General features: G+C 36.7%; 1 protein-coding gene across 2 annotated transcripts in view; it reads left to right on the top strand.

Annotated features, from left to right (window-relative positions):
• DNAJC1 (DnaJ heat shock protein family (Hsp40) member C1) overlaps positions 1–20,340 on the top strand; it is a 268,584-nt gene that overhangs the window by 144,161 nt on the left and 104,083 nt on the right. For both annotated transcript variants that reach the window (XM_044677935.1, XM_044677936.1), the window contains 2 exons: positions 3,056–3,146; positions 15,061–15,227. In XM_044677935.1, the coding sequence (XP_044533870.1) occupies positions 3,056–3,146; positions 15,061–15,227 (258 nt within the window). The remainder of the gene's footprint in view (positions 1–3,055; positions 3,147–15,060; positions 15,228–20,340) is intronic.

The following is a 20,340-nucleotide window of genomic DNA, read 5'->3' as shown; positions in this document are numbered from 1 at the left end:
GATCTATAGATAAGGCAAGAATTTATGACCAAACAAGAAAAGAGGAGACCACAGGACTAGAAATGGATAATTCTGATTACATGAAATTGAAAAGGTTTTGTACAAACAAAATATGGAGCCAAAATTAGGAGAGCAGGGAACTTGGAGGGGGAGATTTAAAGCAAATTTAGCTGATAGAGTAGAGAACCAAGCCAATTTCATTTTTTTTTTAATTAAAAGCCATTCCTCAATTGATAAATGGCCAAGCAATATGAAAGGGCAACTAAGTGGCACAGTGGAATGAATGCTGAGCCTGAGTCAGGAAGATTTATCTTCTTGAGTTCAAATCTGATCTCATACACTAGCTATGTGACCCTAGTCAAGTCACCCAGCTCACCTCAGTTTCCCCATCTCTAAAATGAGTTAGAGAAGGAAATATCAAATCACACCAATATCTTTAAATGACTGAACAACAACAAAAGATATGAACAGGTTTTTTTCAGAAAAAGAAAACAAAGCTATTAATAATCACACAAAAAATCTCTAAATCACTATTGATTACAGAAATGAAAATTAAAACAACTCTGAGATACTATCACCTTATATCTATCAGATTAGCTAGCATGAAAGAAAAGGAAAATCATAAATGCTTGAAGAGATGTAGAAAAATAGGACACTAATGCAGTGTTGGTGGAATTGGGAACTGATCTAACCCTTCTGGAGAGCAATTTGGAACTAAGCCAAAGGACTACAAAATTGTGCTTACTCTTTGACCCAGAAATGCTATTACTACATTTATATCCCAAAAGGGATCCATAAAAAATGAAAATAAACTCTATGTTCAAAAATGTCTTATAGCAGTTCTTTTTGTGGTGTCAAAGAATTGGCATTTGAGGGGATAACCATTAATTGGGAAATGGCTGAACAAGTTGTGGTATGTGATTGTGATGGAATACTATACAAACAGGATAGTTTTAGTGGGGGGGAAGCCTGGGAAAGCTTATAAGAACTGATGCAAAGTGAAATGAGCAGAACCAGGATTTCATTTTACACAGTAGCAGTAATACTGAGAGGATGGCGACTATTAAAACTTAGCTATTTTTCAATACAACGATCCCTGACAATTCTATAGGATCTATGATGAAGAATGCTATCCACCTCCAGAGAGAAAATTGAATGTAAATTGAAGCATACTTTTCTCACTTAATTTTTCTTGTTTTTTACTTTTTTAAAAACATGGATAATATAACATTTCATGTTCTGCATGACTTCATACACATAATTGATATCATATTACTTGCCTTAATGGGTGTGTGAGGAGCTGGAGGGAGGTAGAGAATTTGGAACTTAAATTTTTTTTAAAAGCTGAATTTTATGAATAGATAGGTTGATAAATAATTTCCGCTCCCTATTTTTTTAAAGTATTGCTTACTGTGGTTAATATTTTTTTAAAATAGCTTTCTTTGTTTTCTGGCCTATTTAGTGTCAAATACTACAAATATATGTGGATCTTGTATTTTAACATTCAAATAAGAAAAGTGAATTTTAAAATATTTCTTTTCTAAGTCAGTTGTAATCTAACTTAAGTGGTTTGCATAATTGGATTTTTTTTAACAAATAGAGCAACATACAATTCGGACCAGTTTTTGAATTGCTTAGGAAAAATCACCTGACCTCATTTTACCTAATTTGCATTTCTGTGTTGATGTGATACAGGAGCTGAAAAAGTTCAATCCGGCAAAAGTCCTACACAAGCCAGCTCCAAAGTACCTTTCAATCTCCTCTTACTATGGTCCCCTCATATATAGTCTATGCTCCAGCCAAACTGTCCTACTTCTTATATATCCTCCTCCTACATCCTTTGTTTTCATTGCCTCTAACCATTTTCCTCAGTTTCCAACATTCTTGCCATTTCATTCTCTTCTTAACAGCCTTTCACCTCCTGTTGAAATCTCTTTATTCAGGATTTGACCCAAGTTCCACTTCTTCCATGGAGTCCTAGCTGATCCATGCTGCTAGAAGTTATTTCCCTGTGATCCGTTCTAATAGCACTTTGTTCACATCACTTATATGCCTACCACATTCTATTTTGCATACTTATTTTATAGCCATTCGTAGGTAGCAAAATTTTACTTAATTTGTTGTTAGTGGGATAGCTAGTTGGTATAGAGGACAGAGTGCTGGACCTGGAGTCAGGCAGACTCATCTTCCCGTGAAAGCCTGGCTTCAGGGATTTATTAGCTTTATGATCCTGGGCAAGTCACTTTTCCCTGTTTGCCTCAGTTTCCTCATCTGTAAAATGAGCTAAAGAAGAAAATGGCAAAATATTCCAAGTATCTTCACTAAGAAAACCCCCAAAGGGGTCACAAAGAACTGAACACAACTGATTAAAAACTGAAAAACAAAAATAGTTGCATTTTTGGCATGTAGTTCTCCTCAAACCTCTTCTGGCTCGTGGTTATTAAATAAATAATCGTAGGATCCATTTTTAAGTGTTTGACAGTTATATTTGACTTGACCTCGTAACATTAATTGAAAAAGCCAAGAGATTTATGTGTGAGAATTTATTTTAATAAGATCAAAATATATGACAATAAATACAACTAAGCTATTAATACTTCTACAATAAAGAATGAAAGTCAAAAAATAAAATAAATAAGTAATAAAAAGGAAAATTAATGGTCATCATGTTTTGTTAGTGTCATTATAATGAAATTTGCAAATAATTCAGTTCTATAAGTGCTTCTTTTCCTGTCTTTCTGATTTTAGTAATAGTCATCACTCACATTAATGAAAAAATCATACAAAATGAGAAATTAAAATAAGGTATACCTCTCCTCTTGGTCAAAAAGAAAAGAAGATTTACTTCAATTGGCATATTTATGCCATTTCAGTACCTCATCAACTCCCCAAGAAAATCTTGAAAAATATTATTTTTTTTGGTTCACCATGAAATATGAAGATATCAAGCATTGTAACTTCTTAAGTGAAGTGTTTTTAATGTACAATAAATTAAGTTGAAAATGCTGCTAAAGCCAACTATTTTTGTTAATTTCTTCAAAACTTCTTTTTTCAGGATGCCAGACAATTTTATGCGGAATATAAAGAGACAAAACTGAAGGAAAAAGAAGATGCCTTGGCTAGAGCTGAACTTGAAACACTTCAAAGTGAGTTTTAACCATTGTCTTATTGCAGTAACAATATCAAGTAAAATTCCTCAAAAAAATCTACTCAAATAGCATAAAAATGTAATTTTTCTTGGCTTTTTGATGCCACTTTAATGCAAGGAAACAAAATGTCCATATTTATTGAGTCTAATTAAGATCACTTTTTTTGTTGTTAATTCAGTTTTATTGCATTTTCTATTTTGAATTCTCTCCCTATCTCTTACACTCCCTGTCCTTTTCAGAAGACAAAAACAACAAAACCTATTACAATTATATATAATGATGCAAAAAAAATAAGTTTGGGGGGGCAGTGAGGAAGAAGAGGGGAGAGAGAAAGAGAGACAGACAGACAGACAGACACTGCACTCTTAAGTCCATTTACTTTCTGGAGGTGGATAGTATGTTTCATCATTAATCCATTGAAATTATAGTTGGTCTTTGTGTTTATTAGTTACTATGTCCTTCAAAGTTGGTTATCTTTACAATATTGTTATTCTTGTATAAATTGTTCTCCTGGTTCTGCTGCATCAGTTCATATAAGTCTCTGAGCTTTTTCTGAAATTGTCTACTTCATCATTTCTTGTGGCACAATTGGATTCATATACCATATGAATTAATTCCCCAATTGATGGGCATCCCCTCGGTTTCCAATTCATTGCAGTCCTAAAAAGAGCTGCTATGAATATTTTTGTCCATATGGGTCCTTTTCCTCTTTCTTTGATCTTTTTTGGTTTAGACCTAGTAGCAGCATCACTGAGTTAGAAAGTATGCACAGTTTAATAACTGTTGGAGTATAGTTCCAAGTTGCTTTCCAGAATAGTTAGACTAGTTATCTACCAACAAATCATTAGTGTATCTATTGTCCCACAATTCTTCGAACATTTGTCATTTTCCTTTTTTTCCATCTTAGAGTTGATGGATATGAGCCAGTACCTCAGATTTGTTTTCATTAATTCCATTATTAATGAAGTGATTCCATTAATTATTAATTAATTTTATTAATTTAATTCTTTCATTTCTCAAATTATTAGTGATATAGAACAATTTCGTATAGTTATTGATAGCTTGGATTTCTTAATTTAGGTTACCTTTCCCCATATTTGTAAAAATTGAGAATGCCATTAGTCACTGACATACCCCCAATATTCTAACTGGAACAGGCTTATGGTTACACAGTCTCTCAAATCCTGGTGGCCAATCCAAAACTTCTGAATGTTCTAAAATGCTCTTGATCAGTCTAATAATAATTCACAAAGCCTCAGAAACTGAAGCGAACTCAGAGGCCATCTAATCCAGCCCATGCCTGGCCATTATTCCCATTATTTCCTTTTCCAGAAGGCAGTTCTGCTGAAGCACATGAAGACAACTATGGCATCTCCCCCATCATGTCTTCTCATTTACAGACCAAACATCCTCAGGTCATTAAAGTGATCCTCACAAAAGCACAAACCTGAGACCTTTCTTGTAGAAAAAGTTTTTCCTGTTGCCCAGCTTGTCCCAAGTGAAAGATCCCCATCTCCGGCCGCCTCTCAGGAAGCAGAGGTTCTCTTTGGTTTCTTGTTGTCAGACTCGTAGTTGGCCATCCCTTCTGGAGGCTGCTCTTCTTTTATGTGTCTGGTCATTTAACAGATAAAAGGACAGAAAGACAGACAGACCTTGCCGACTCAGACATATCTGATGAAAGGCTTTTCGGGACTTTGGGTTGAAGCACCAAGAACAGACTGGAAAGGGATGACCTCTGTGTCCATAAAATTGTGAAAATTCCCCATTCACCAGATAGGAAATGATAAAACTAGTCTCCTGCCTTGGTTATCATGTGCTAATTGCTTTGGCATCCTTCCTGGCATTCCAAGATCAAATCTGTGACTAGAAAGGACACACAAGGCAGCTAATATTTCCTCTGTCCCCGGAAATATTCCTTTAGAGGTACTTTTGTGTTTTACCTCCTATATGGAGAGGAGGTGTATGTCCTTGTCCCTGTAGGAAAGATTCTAAAACAATATAAATTAAAAATTGAAACCTGCCCCAAAGGATTGCATTATCTGCTTTAGGGAAACAAAATGTACTCTAATAATGGAACCTGAAAACAATTACAAAAAGGTGTATCATTAAAGAGAAATAAAGCATTAAAGGTTAAAATAAGATGCTACATGTTTTAATATTCTACCTAAGAAGTGAAACAAAAGCCACATCTACTATATGGCCCTGAGAAGAATGTTCTCACCCCCAAAATCCTTGGTTGGCACTGTCAAGTGGTCCAACTCCAGAAATGTCTGTGGGTCTTATCAGTGGAGCTGACGTTAAAAAAGATGCATTTCCATCTGTTTTGCTGCTCTGCCTACGGACCACTGGACCTTTCCATCCAACTTGAAGCTGAAATCTTCTCTGTGCATTGTGTCTCTCCCTGGTAGAATGTGTTCCCCCTGGGAGCAGACCGCCTTCCTTTTCTTTTCCCCAGCATTTCCTCCACCGCTTCTGCACAAAGTATTTCATAAGTACTTTTAAATTCATTTGAGGTTGAATATATAATTTCCAAAAACTGGGCAGGGTTTAAAAAGTATCCGCAATGAGACAAGAAAGGTAACCAGAACCTTCCTTGATCCCAAGCAGATGATGGAGTCGATTGTATAGAAAATGACCAGAAGTCAGAGAATATAAATTCACACCAAAAGCCTTAATCATTTTAATTAGACTGAATGAGTCTTCCCATATTTAAAATAGAGTTTAGAATAAATTGGTTATTTTCCCAACTAACTGTAGTGCATAGAAATATTTTAAACTTTGTCCAAGATGATCAGTGGGTGTTATAATAAAAGAAATATAGACAGGAAATCTGAATATCTCAATTTTATTGCCCATTTCTAAATCTTGGCCCAGGCTATTCTGTACAGTCTACACTCTCATGGAATGTTCTTCTTTCCCACCATGACCTCACAGCAAAGCTCAGCTCATCTGCCACCTCCTATCTGAATCTTTTCCTTGTCCCCCAGATGCTTGTGGCTCCTCTCCCTCGAAAGAATGTTTTTTGTTCTTTTCAGACATTATTTGTGACTATGAGTGTGTGCTTCCATATTTTTCCCCTTGGTAGAATTCCCTTGCTCCTAAGGGCAAGAACAGTTTTACATTGTCTGTTTCCAAATACCCAGCACAGAACTTGGCACAAATGTGGCACTTAATAAATACAGTAGGCTTTTGCCTCTCTAAAACAGACATATGGAACTGAAGTAGAACCCGGACTCCTTTTGAGTTTCCTCATCTTACATTTCTGAATGAATAATGCTTGTTGTTCTTACTGCTGCAGTGGTACATGTTAATGGTAACCAGCACACGTTAATTAATGTTAAAAGACTTGGAGGATGTCCCTGGCATGCCCCTTCCCTTGGAGAATGTCCTGGAGGACAGGATGAGGTTTAGTTAGGTCGTGAATGTGTTTACCCACTTCTCTGTGGTTATAGGGCTATTAATACATATTTCTAAGGAAAAAAAGGAAAATAATCACTTTTCTCTAAGCTGAGCAAGAAAGACAAAAATTTTAAAAAAAGAAAGAAAGACAAAAATTTTAATTCCAACTAAAAGCTAGTGTTCATTCTTTGTAATCTTTTCACTGCCCCCAAGAAAAGTTGTCGTTTTTATTCCTTTTGGATATTTGTTTGCTGTGCTAATACTCAGCGTCTCCAGTTATGGGGTATAGTGAATAATTCTATCATTGTTTTTATTTAGGCACTTAAATATGGATATTTTACAGTATTTATAAATAGGAGTTAAAAATTGTTGCAGCAATATAAAAGGAAACTGTCCCCTTAACAATTTAATGAGACTTTCCAAAACTTATGGTCACTTAAAATTTTTTTCAAAGGTTTTTTTCTCCCTTTCTCCCCTTAAAAAATGCAGCTATTTTATTTAAATATTTTCCTTTGCCAAACATTTATAATATTTGAATCTGTACCTGTTGTTCCAATATAGATGCATTATTTTATCTCTTCTGGACTTGTTCTTTTGTCCCAAGACTGAGGAACCCATTTAAAAATTATATTAATTAAATATCTGAAAACTTTTCAACCAGCTGAGAAGTTTAAAGATGGCCAACCAGTAATTCTAGCATTAGAAACAAGTGCCAAATGAGTATTCAGAGATATATTCTTGAGAAGAAAACCAAAAACCAAAAACAAACAAACAAAAAAAACCTTGGTGCTTGGCTTTGGGTGCCTACCTATTAGGACTTTAGAAGACATAGTAGGGCTTTTTCATCTCCAATTTCTGAAATCCATTGTGTATTTAGAGAAGGTGATAGGATTCAGTGTTAAGGATATTAAAGAGCAGACACATTCACTGTTAATAATGTCAAAAACTGTCATGTGTTTGGGCTTTTTAAAAATTTAGTCTCCAATGGTTACATGCAAAGAATCTTTTAATTAATTTTGTTAACTTCATTATGGTGTTCTGCATTGTATACTTTAGAATTAATATATAAAGGCCGAAAATCCCCCAGTGTGCATTTCATTTGCCCCCATCCTTCTTAATTTTAAAGACCATCATTGGAATACTGAGTTCATAATAACATTTCCATCTACTTAATTGAGTAAATGCATCTCATGCAGATTAGCAATAGCTGTTTTATGCTGCCTGTTTTTCATGACCTAATTGCTAATCTGCCCTCATGTCTGTCTGCTTTACTGCTGAGATTGTGTAATATTCTCTGAGGGTTGAACTAGAACTGTGTAGGGGGAATTCCATATAATTTGCAAATTGGAGAAAATGCAGCATGGAGGTCTTATTAAAATTATGGTTTTTTTGCTAGAGAGGACAAAAGGTGTGAAAAAGGTAATTTCCTGGAAAGTAAATATTATCCTTTTGGGAAATCTTTGTGCCAAAATTCAGTTGATGTCTGCTCGGGAAATTTTTTGGCATTCCTTATGTCTTTTTCTTGGATTTTTTCATTTTTATGGTTTAAATTTAAATTATGACTATCTATTAAGATGTAACTTTTATATTAATCTTAGTCTTTGTATAAATATAGCTTTTAACTTTTCTAATTTATATTCCTTCCATAATGGAGAGAAAAATGGGCAAATCTTTTTATGATAATTTGACTTTGTCATTTTATTTCTTACCATTATTACTGTTGTCCAAGCTGTCTTCTTGGCCTCACAAAGTCTTAAAATATGGTAAAAATCCATGCCAAACATTCAGTTTCCATTGTGTAGGTAATTTATGTTCCCAGAAATAGGTTGTTTTTCTCTACTTTTCCCCACTAAATCTTAATCTCCAGTAATAGCTGAACATGTCTCTTCCAGGGATAATCCTAACACAGGATTCAGTGTATTTTATCTGTAGTAAACGCCATACTCAAGAGTTAGTAACTTTTCTCATGCTGAGGTCCTCTACTTTTATGCCAGATACATGGTCAGAGTCAGGCATGCTAGTCCATAAGGCAAAATCTGACAAAAGACCAGATACGCTTTTGGGGTTCGTCTGACTCTTTGTGACCCCATATGGGGTTTTCTTGGCAAAGATACCCAGGCATCTTGCCATTTCTTTTCCAGCTTATTATAGATGAGGAAATTGAGGCAAATAGGGTTAAGGGATTTACCTAGAGTCATACAGCCAGTACATGTCTGAGGCTGGATTTGAACTCATGAAGAGGAATCTTGGCGCTCTCTCTACTGTGCTATGTAGCCACCCAAGTTATGCTTTAACTGTTTAATTAAATGTATAACAGAAGTTGTAGATGGAAAATAGCTTCAGAATTGTATCTCATTGTGATTGTTTATTCATTTTTATCAATAAGGAATAATAACATCCTAGGCTCTTTGTTATTATCAAATTATATAATCCTAAAACACTACAGCATTGTTGCAAATACGATTTATTACTCAGCCCTGCCAATCACGTGCTCTTGGGGGATGATTCCAGGGTCACTGCTGTGTTTCTTTTGCTTTTATTTGTTTGCTGGGACACAAAACTTTTGTTTTAGAGTTCAGTGATCTTTTAAAATTGCCAAACTGTATATACTCTATTGTATTCTAGTAGTAGAAAAATGGGTGAAATGCAGTAATAAAAGAAATGCTTCCCTCACCTCTATGTCAGGTACCATTTTGAGTCTTTAGAGTCTATCGTATTACAATATTTATAATCGTACATTACTGGGAGAACATAGAGGTAAAAATATATGGTTTTGTACTTGGATGACCAGCTTGAGATTGTTGAAATATTGCAGTCTCTTAAATACAATCCCATTTGCTCTCTTCCTCCATCAGTGACAGCCCCAATCAGCCATGCTCCTCTCAGAGGATGGGCTCCCACCATCCAACTCCAATGGGCTGGTCCTCCAGGAGCATGGCGCCGTCCGGACAATGGGCATTCCCCTCTTCCTCTTAGCAGAGCAAATCCAAAAATTAATATCAATTTAGAAGAGAGAATGAGGATGGGGAAAAGCTCCGGCAACTTGTACTTGACCTATTAAACAGCTCAGCTCTTAGCGTCATGATTGGCAGATAGTAAGTGCTTTATAAATGCTCAGTGCCCACCTGATTATTGACATTTGAAAAGAGGGAGATGGATAGAAGGCATAGAAGCATTGATTATAACACTTTCTTAAAGAAGATTAAATGATATAAATCAGTAACCATAATAAGGAGTCTAAAATAGCCCAGAAATGCCTTGGCCATTAAGCACTTGATCTCTCTCTCTTTTTTTTAAACCCTTATCTTCTACTTAGAGTCAATACTGAATATTGGTTCCAAGACAGAAGAGCAATAAGGGCCAGACAACGGGAGTTAAATGACTCTCCCAGGGTCACACAGCTGGGAAGTGTCTGAGGCTAGACTTGACCCCAGGACTTCCTTTCTCTAGGCCTGACTCTCCATCCACTTGATCTCCTTTCTAAGCAAAGAAAGTGGCAACCAATAATTCTAGTTTAGAATATAATGTTTAAAAAGTCATGATACTGAATGCTCCAGAGGGGCATTTTCTCTGGCTGACACTCCAGGCATAAAACCCTTTCTTTCTCCTCTCCATGATCCAGTATTATAGAATATAATAAAATATTCTAAAGGAGAGGAGTGGAAGTTCGTGGACTGTGAATAACAATCAGTGAGCATTTACTAAACACACGTTGAATGTCAGACATAGTTCTAGGCCCTGGGAATGCAAAGACAAACTGAAAACTGCTGCCATCAAGGAGAAAGAAGCTGTAAAAAGACTGGTTATGGACCAAACTGAGCAAAGAGATCCCACATGCATTGATGGAGAAAACTGCCAAGAGGATGAAAGAAAAAAAATGTAAAAGTTCCAGCAAGATGGTTGTAAAAACTTTTTTTTTCACCTCCAGGACAGTAAAACAAGCAGGTTGAATTCCAATACCGAAGCACCAACCATTCCAAATGAAGAAGTGGAAACTGTCATAAAGGAAACAGAAATGGGGAAAGCAGCCGCCCAGAGCAGGGTGTGCCAGAGGGAACACGGGGATGAGGGGATCCATCTCCTCCTCCTTTGCTGGTTCCTCCGCTGCATCCCACCCCCCAGCCCTTGCGGTTCCTCACGATTCTCTCCTGGGCTCTCTTCATTCTCGCCTCTTCTCTCCTTTCCTCTCCCTATCAGCTTCCATGAGTTTAACTATCGTCTTATACAGATAACTCCAAATCTCTGTCGCAGGCTCTGGCTGCATCCACGCATCAGTTCCACTCATCATCCTCGACATGATACATGGAGAACCGAACTGATTCTCTTTTCCCCTCTTTCCTGCCCAAATTTCTCTATTTCTGTTGAAAGTACCATCAAATTTATAATGTCACAGAGTTGTCATCTTTGTATTATCTTGGACTCCTCACCCACATAAAATCAGTTGCCAGATCTTGCTGGGTCTACCCTCACGTCTCACCCCTTCTCTCCACTCACACTTGGTCATTTTATTTTAGACCCTCATCTCCTCTCACCTAGATAATTGTGCAACTCCCTCCCTGCCTCAAAATTCTTACCACCCCATTCCATCCCAAGTAATACGGCCAAAGTAATCTTTCTTAAATGCAGATCCTACCACTTAACTCTCCTATTCTCAACCCATTCCAGTGGCTTCCAGTTGTCTCTAATATAAAATTTAGACTGCTTTGTTTAGCTTTTAAAGACATCTTTATTTCTAGTTTCATTACATATTATTCGTTTGGAGTATCTTCATTTTAAATATAGAGTCAAAGAGCAGTCATAATCATTGAATAGTTCCTCAGTTATTTAAGTGTTATTTTCTTTTTGTAAAAATCATTTTGTAATGTGGGATAATTGCACCTAGCATCTTCTTCCTAAGTTTGTTATGAGGATCAAAAGAGATAATACTTGTAAAGTGCTGTGCATTGGAACTTAGAAGAAGCTTAATAAGTGTTTATTTCCTTCCTTTTAATTTAAATTTAATAATTTTTAAATTTAAATTTAAAAAATTTTTAATTTAAATATAAAAAACAAATTTTAAAAATTGTTTCTTCAAAAAAATTGTTTCATAGCTCTTTTATATGTTTTTCATATATCTTGCTAGTTTAATTTCCACATATTTAATTTGTTTTGCTGTTACCTTAAATGATTTTTCTATCTTTTCCTCTTCTATTTTGTTACTAGTATTCCAAAAGGTCCATGATTTAAAAAAAAAATTGGTGGGGGGGGATTTCAATAATTTTCTGAACTGCTGTCTTAATTTTAGTTGATCTTCTTAAGTTATTTCATATCTACTATAAGTAACATAATTGTGTTGTCCTCCTTGATTATGCTTATTCTGTAATTTAATTTCTTTATCTTATTGCCATAGCTAACCTTTCTAGCATTACCTCAAATGATAGTAAAAACATTAAATATCCTTGTTTTGTCCCTGATCTTACTGGAATAACTTTCAGTGTTTCTCTATTACAAATAATACTAGGCCTTGTGTTTTTAAATCATTTCTTAGCTTTGTCTTCAGATACTTTGGATTTTATCAATGAAAGCTCCTTTTATTCCAAAGTTATTGACATTTTTGCCCTCAAAATAATATTATTTTTTCAAAAGTTCTTTTCCAGGGGGCAGCTGGGTGGCTCAATGGATTGAGAGTCAGACCTAGAAATGGAAGATCCTGGGTTCAAAATTGGCCTCAGACACTTTGTAGCTGTGTGACCCCGAGCAAGTCACTTAACCCCCCCCTTGCCTTGCCTTTATCACTCTTCTGCCTTGGAACCAGTACATAGTATTGATTCTAAGATAGAGGGGAAGGGTTTAAAAAAAAAAAGTTCTTTTCCACATTTATTGATATAGTCATAAGATTTGGGGAAATTTTTTATCATATTGATTTATTACCTTCATTGCTTTCCTAATGTTAAATCTTTATATTCTTTTTACAAATCTAACCTGATCAGAATAAAAGTAATGTTTAATCCATCGCAATAGCTCTTGGCTAATATATTTAATCATTTTCTATAAATATTTATTAGTATTAGTCATACATAGACATGTTTCTGTTTTTTCTCTCAATTTGGGAATCAGTGCTATGGGGGGGAGGAAGGGGGTACCCTGGAGGCAGGAGGCTCTGACTTCAAATCTGGCCTCAGACACTTCCTAGCTGGATAACCCCAGGCAAGTTACTCAACCCTTATTGCCTAGCCCTTACCACTCTTCTGCATTGGAACCAATGCACAGTATTGATGCTAAGATTTGTAAAAACTAGGTTCATCTCTCAAAAAGCATATTCAATCACATTTTATTTTGATCAACAACTTATATAACCAGGATGTTTTTTTTAAATGTTTAATAGAATTCACCTATAAATATATCTGCATCAGGGATTTTTTTTTCCTTTTGGTACTTCAATTAATGCCTTGTTCCATTTCTTGTTTGGAGATAAAGCTATTTTGATTCCATATTTTCTCTTTTATTTATATGAGTTTTTCATAATTTTATAAATATGCAATTCATTTAAGTTTCATTTTGTTCATGTAAAATAATTTAGTTATTTCTGAAAATTTTCTTTATTTCTGCTGAATTCATTTTGAATTTCTAATTTCATATGGTAATTTACTTTTTCTTTCTCTTTTAAAAAAAAGATGTTAGCTAACAATTTATTGTATTGGTCTTTTAAAATTTTTTGTTCTGGTATTCCTGAGATTTTTCCTTTCAAGGTTTCTTTCAGGAGATGATTGGTGGATTCTTATATTGTTACCTTTCCAACTGATTTTAATTGATCTGGTCAGTTGTTATTTATAATATCTTGAAATATAGTGTCTAGACTTTTGTTTTTAAATATTTTTTCAGAGAATCCAATGATTCTTAAATTATCTTTGACCTATTTTCCAGGTCACTTGTTTTTTATATTAAAGAGCTTACATTTTTTCTCTTTTTTTATTCTAATATTTCCTGCTGTCTTATGGTGTCTTGATTTTCACTTGATCTCTCTCTATCCCTTTCTCTCCTTCTCCCTCTCCCTCCCCTTCTCCATGTCCGTCTCCAGGGAGTTCATTATTTGGTTAAGGTTTGCCACTTTCTGTTAGAAGCTACTTATTCTCTCTCCTGTTCTTTCCTCCAGAGCCTTGATTTCATTTTTTTTACCTGATTGTTTTATTCCAGCCATTCATTGTGTAAAATTCATTTTTTCTCTTAACTTTTGTTTGAAATTGTTGTGAAGTTACTCTTTCCTTCTAGATTCGATTTTTAGGTATTTCATATTTACCTTTGGGGGAATGTGTATGTGTATGTGTGTGTGTATATATACCTATATGTATGTATAGATACATAAAAATATGTTTATATATATATGTATATATACACACATACACATGTTTTTATATGTGTGTATATATAACACATACACATTCCCCCGAAGGTAAATCACAAATACCTATATTATATCTAATATCCATATTATATATATATGCATACATATATATATATATATAATAAACCCTTACCTTCTGTCTTAGAATCAATACTGTGTATTGGCTCCCAGGCAGAAGACTGGTAGGGGCTAGGCAATGGGGATTAAGTGACTTGCTCAGGACCACATAGCTAGGTAGTGTGCGAGACCAGATTTGAACCCCAAATCTCCCCTCTCCAGACCTGGCTCTTCATCCACTGAGCCACCCAGTTGCCTACAGGGAAATGTATATTCTAAGAGTAATGGTAGATTGTAGGATGCCCAGAGCTTTGAGGCACTAGATCTGTAGGACTGTCTCTAGCTCTGCTAGATAGAGTCAAAGTGATTTTTGAAGTTCCTGTGCCCAAACTGTCCCAATCTCTGAGCATCCTTCTGTCATCCAATCATAGATTTCTCCTAGGAGCTACCTGCTCTTACTACCTGCAGATGCAGAGCTTTGCAGGTGCCTCTGTTTGGTCTCTTGTTGTACAAAAAGATTTCTATCTGGATTACCTGTGCTGGTGCTGGCTTTTCTGGCTTTTTCTATGGCCAGTGGATGGACTTGTAGCAGACCTTTATACAATCCTTTATACAAAGCTACTTAATGTACTTTTTCATTGGATTGCCTCTGTTCAGGGAACCATATTGTCCTGAGGTCCTGCCACTAACTTTTACCTTTTTTAATGCATCCTTTAATACTGAGATTTTGTTTGCTCTTTGTTTTAAAAAAAAAAAGGAGAGGAGAAAACATTACAGACCTATCCTGCCTATCTTAAAGGAGTATTAGAAGACAATGAAGAGATGTGCTTTGAAAACTCAAAGCACTTTACAAATTGTTCTGGTTCTATAAGAATCATAATCTGATCTTTTCCCCATATGAGTTTATTGATGCAAAGTGATGAGAGATAAATAATAAAAATTAAGAACTGAATATATTAAAAAGTCATCTTGGCAGTAGATTAGCTAGACATATTTCCTAGCTACAACCTAAGAATAAAATGTTTTTACTCTTGGAAAATTTTAATAATATACTTTTTTTTCTCTTTTTTATAGAGGAAAAGAAACCTAAAGTTAAAAAAACAAAACCAGAATTCCCTATGTATACATCTTTGGAACCCAGTGTATATAAGCCTTCTTATGATCATGGAACTTCTATAGAAGAAATTGAAGAGCAAATGGATGATTGGTTAGAGAATCGGAACAAAATCCAAAAAAAGAAGGTAAATGAAAATTTTAAATAATAACATAAATTATAAAGAGCTGCCAACTAGTAATCGAACTGATACTGGACTATATTTGAAAATAATTAGGTCAATTTAAATTATTGATAATAATACCATCTTTTTTCCAGGCACTTAATTTTCATCATTATAATAATAAGCAGCAAAAAAAACCCTACATTCAAATCCTACCTCAGACACTTAATTGTCCCTCAATTTCCTCACCTATAAAATGGGAATGGTCATAAAATATATTTTACAGGATTGTTATGAATATCAAATAAGTTAATATATATAATGTACTTTGCTAACCTTAAAGTACTATATTATTATTATTATCTGTAAGCACTACTTTAAAACCTGCCATTGCCAAGAAAACCCTAAATGGGCTCACAGAGTCGGACATGACTAAAAATGATTGAATGACAAGAGCCACATGTGCTCGGCAATAGAGATTCCAAGACAACCCTGAAAGTGTCCCTGCTCTCATGGAATTTACGTTCCTCTAGGGGAAACACTATGCACAGATATAAGTATACCCAAAATGTATACAAAGTAAATACAAAATAATTTTAGGTAGGAAACACTAGGATTTGGAAGGATTGTTAAAGGCTGCAGGCTCTTGAGCTGAGCTTTGAAGAAAACTAGAAATTTCAAGAGGATGAAGGGATCTTAAGAATAAGAAATAGCTTAGAGATGGGGCATGCAGCATCCTGGGAAAAACAGCAAGAAGGCCAGTTTGACAGGACAGCAAAGTGCATCAAAGAAGGGTAATAAGTAATAAGCCCAGGAATGTCAGTTGGAGCCAAGCTTTTTCTGGTTAAGTCCTTCTGGTCATGGCCAACTCTTTGTTATCCTAATTGTGGTTTCCTCAGCAAAGATCCCAGAATGGTTGCCTGACTCCTTCTCCAGCTCATTTTGCAGATCAGGAAACTGAGTCAAACAGAGTTGAAAGACTTACCCAGAATCACCAAGCTAGTAAGTGACTGTGGTCAGATCTGAACTCAGGTCTTCCTGACTCCAGCCCCAGCACTCTCTCCACTGCACCCCTCCTAGCTGTCCTCGGGGCCAAGCTTTGAAGGACTCTACATGTCAAACAGAAACATTTTAATTTTATTCTCCAGGATCATAGGAATATATTGGACCTTACTGAGCAGGGATCACACCTATACGTTGGCAGTTTTCTAAGAAATGCTTTGGGTAGAGCTCCTATCCTTAGGAAATAATTCTAGCAGCAAAATCATTGGGTCAAAGGGAATAAGCAAGTTCGTAATTCTCACTGTATGTTGTCAAGTTTTTATCAAAAACGTCATACTCGTTCCTACCTCCTCTAGAAAAAGTTTTTTTCAACTGAAAAGTAAATGTGTGAGTAAAATTCAAACCAGTGTGTCTCAGAAAATACAGAAAATTATAGATTTTTAAAGGCTGATTTCCAAAGTTGATGCTTTATTTAACTAGATTATAGGTTAATGATCCAAGAACTTTTTAGTTTTAATTTATTCTATCATTTAGTCCTTTTTCCAAAGTAGTTGTTCATAGCAGTTTTGATTTTTAGTGGATTAAATCCCTATTTAAAGAGAGATCTGGTTGTACTTACATCTACATGTTGTGGTAAAAGCCAATGCTGATTAAACCCTGGAAATGTGAATATGTTCCACATCATATCCTCCCTCAATCCTTGAGACACTTTGTTATCACCAGAAAACCAAAGCAAAAAGTCATTCTCTTTCTTTTGTCCATGACTCAGTCTTGCTTCTGTCCTCGGAGCTGCACCAGTGCTGCTACTGTTGGGCAACAACAGGCCGACATTGAATTTAACTCTAGGAACTTAGCAGCCAAGAAAATTCTAGCGTAGGAGCAATAAGGACGGTGATGCGGGGGTTCCTCTCTCCTTCAGACCTTCAGCCTTCCTACAATTACAAATTCTCTAATTGTGGATTGAGGAATCGGTCAGTGTGGTTCCATTCTCAGTCCCTGACCCTCTCTCTCCTTCTGCTTTCTCTCTCCATGACTTCCTCAGCTCCTATGAGTTTAATGATCATCTCTAAGCTAATATTTCCAGACCGGTAGTTCTACTCAGTCTTCCCACATATCCATTCATTTGCCAAAGGTTGCCATTTCTATCTCTCCCTCTCCCACATCTTTCTCTTTTACATTCCTGCATCCAGCACTCTAGTTCAGGGTCCTGCCACCCTTCTCTAAGACAAGATTGTTTTTCAACCCTTTAATGCCTGGCAGATAGATGGCACTTAACAAACACATGTTGGTTGATTTATCATAATAAGAAATGTCAGACATAATCCCTAGAGAGCTGGAAGGGACCACAAAAAGTCATCTTGCCCAAATCTCTACTTTCAAGCAATTAAACATCTTAAACAATCCTTACTTCCAGTCTCAGCCAATTCTTATTGCATAGCATTTCACAGATAATGAGTGTAAAGGTTTTGTATATCTACAAATAACAAAATTTTCATTTTAAAAAGGATTTCTTGCCTTCTCTTTAAAGGAATTAACTTCTAAACTCTAGACCTCTCTTTTCCCTGTTGTACCTGGGTTCTGCTCCCAATTACCCACTCCCTTTTTTGACCTCAAAGCTGCTTCTCTTTGGACTTGTCAAGATTACCTTAATGAATTTTCTTGATTATACTATCTCTTCTAAGTAATGACCAAAATCTCCTTTCTTCTGCTACAAAGCCTTTTGAATGGCTGATCTATAGTTATACTTTATCCACTTAGTTCTCTCTGCCGCCCCCCAGCCTTTTTTAACTCCTTGCAGTTCGGCTTCTACCCCACAGTTCTACTGAAATGCTGTCTCCAAAGTGATTCATTCATCAGAATTTTCTCACTGCCTATTCTGTACTCATCACTGTTAAGTACTTTAGATGGTACCAATAACTTCAGTGAAATGACTCCTTATATATACTATAAGGTGAAAATTGAGTGTGTTCACAGTGACCCTTTAAAACCTCTGAATGGACCCTAAACCTTTGTCGCTGGAAAGGGGATTCCGTTGTTTTTTAAAAGGAGCCTATCTGCATCAGAGAGCAATTGAACCTGAGATAGTTGCTATAGAAACAATTACCCATAAATTACATTTTTAACTCCATCATGCCAAGCTGTCAAATGAACAAATGACTAAAGCACCGATGAAACCTTTGCTTTGGGGAAAGCCCTGGGACGAGCCCTGTGAATCAAGTAGAGGAACAGGCCCTGCTCTCGAGGGGCCCACATTCTGGTGGGGAGCCCCACACGGGGAAGGCTTCAGCTGCAAGTCGGACAGAGAGCTCCTCTGGTGTTGTTTCCACGGGTGGCACGAACTTTCTTTTCTGGCTCCTCTGTGCTGGGCTTCTCTGCCTGCTGCCCGGCTGCAGCTCCGCAGAGGTGGCTTCCCAGGCTGATAGGGGAGGGCGCTACTGATCTGCAGACAAGCGCTCGAGGGAGAGTGATCATTAGGGGAGAAATAGCCTTTGGAAGGGCCTCACACACGCGTGGGATCGTGCTAGCACTTGGTCAGACTCCTCCGTAACCGTTTCGACCCCTGCTTCACCAGAAGACACGGAGGGACCCGGGGACGGCAAAGGGGACGCCGTGAAGGCCTCCTGTTTGACCGCCAGGGCGAGGAAAACCAACGAAGGCCATCCTACACACAATTAATAGGATGAAGAGCGTATTCTGGAACCAGACTGGACAGGTAAATGATGCTCACAGTGTGAGAGCAAGGGGAGGAACCGAAACAAGGGAGGAGGAAGATGGCTAGATCGCCCCTCTCCAGCTGGCCCCTTGGTTATAAATCTCAGTTTCTTCTCTCTTAGAATTTATATTTCACATATTCCCCTTCCTGGGGAGGTAGAAGTGATAGAAATGGGGAAAAAAATCAGAAACTAGTGAAATGCTAGAATTCACACTCTTAATATGAGTGTAGGAAGAGGTCTATGAAGAAGAGGTCAGTGGGAGCTGCAGTAATAAAGAGTATTCTGTCCTGCTCCAGTCAGACTGGGGTCTGGGTGCTGCGGTGGAGGGGGAGCGCTGATAACATGGAGAACCCCCAGAGGAAAGCAGCCACCATGGCTGAGGGACTCGATTGGAGCTCTATGAAGGCCAATGAAAGGAACCAGGGTGTTGAGACCCCAGAGGACAAGAGAGGGGTAGCAGGCTAGCTGTGTCCAGTATTGGGAGAGGCATCCTGCAGAAGAATGAACTTGCTCTGTGTAGCCCAAGAGGGCATGACTTGGAACACAGAGAGGAAGCTGGAAAGGCCAAATTTAGGTTTAATAGAAAGGAAAACCTTTTTTAATTTATTATTTTTTTAAACCCATACCTTCTGTCTTAGAATCAATACTACATATTGGTTCCAAGGCAGAAGAGTGGTAAGGGTTAGGCAATGGCGGCCAAGTGACTTGCTCAGGGTCATACAGCTAGAAAGGAAAGGTTTTTTTTTTTAAATTAAGTTTCTTTATTTAATTAATTTAGGATATTTTTCCATGGTTCCATGATTCGTGTTCTTTCTCTCCACTCCTCCCACACCCTTCCCATAGCCAACAAGCAGTTCCACTGGGTTTTACATGTATCATTGATCAAGACCTATTTCCATATTGTTAGTATTTGCATTAAGATGATCATTTAGAGTCTACATCCCCAATCATATCCCTATAGACCCATGTGATCAAGCAGTTGCTTTTCTTCTGTGTTTCTGCTCCCACAGTTCTTTCTCTGGATGTGGATGGTGTTCTAGAAAGAAAAACTTTTAATAATTAGAGCTAACCGAAAGTCAAATGGCCTGCCTTGAGAGAGGGTGGGTTTCCCCTCTTTGGGGGCCTTCAGACAAAAGCTGCATGACCCCTTGTTGGGTTTGATGAAAGAGGATAGCTTTTTCAGATGTGTTTGGATTTAATGGCCAAAGAATTCTTATCCTGCTCTGAAGTTCTATGATTTTGTCAGGCTCCTATCTCAAGAAACTTACTCTCTTGTGGTTCATTTATGACATCTAATAATTGAGTCTATTAGATCCTTTAAATTATGAGATGTCTTAGCTTGTTTAAGTTCTAGCTATATATTTGATCCATCCTCAGAAGAAAGAATCTGGATCATATTATCTTGGCCACCTACAGAAATA

Source organism: Gracilinanus agilis, chromosome 5 (genome assembly GCF_016433145.1).
Source record: "Gracilinanus agilis isolate LMUSP501 chromosome 5, AgileGrace, whole genome shotgun sequence".
NCBI lineage: Eukaryota > Metazoa > Chordata > Mammalia > Didelphimorphia > Didelphidae > Gracilinanus > Gracilinanus agilis.
Note: the sequence above shows the minus strand (reverse complement) of the source record. Positions and strands in the feature narration are given on the sequence as shown.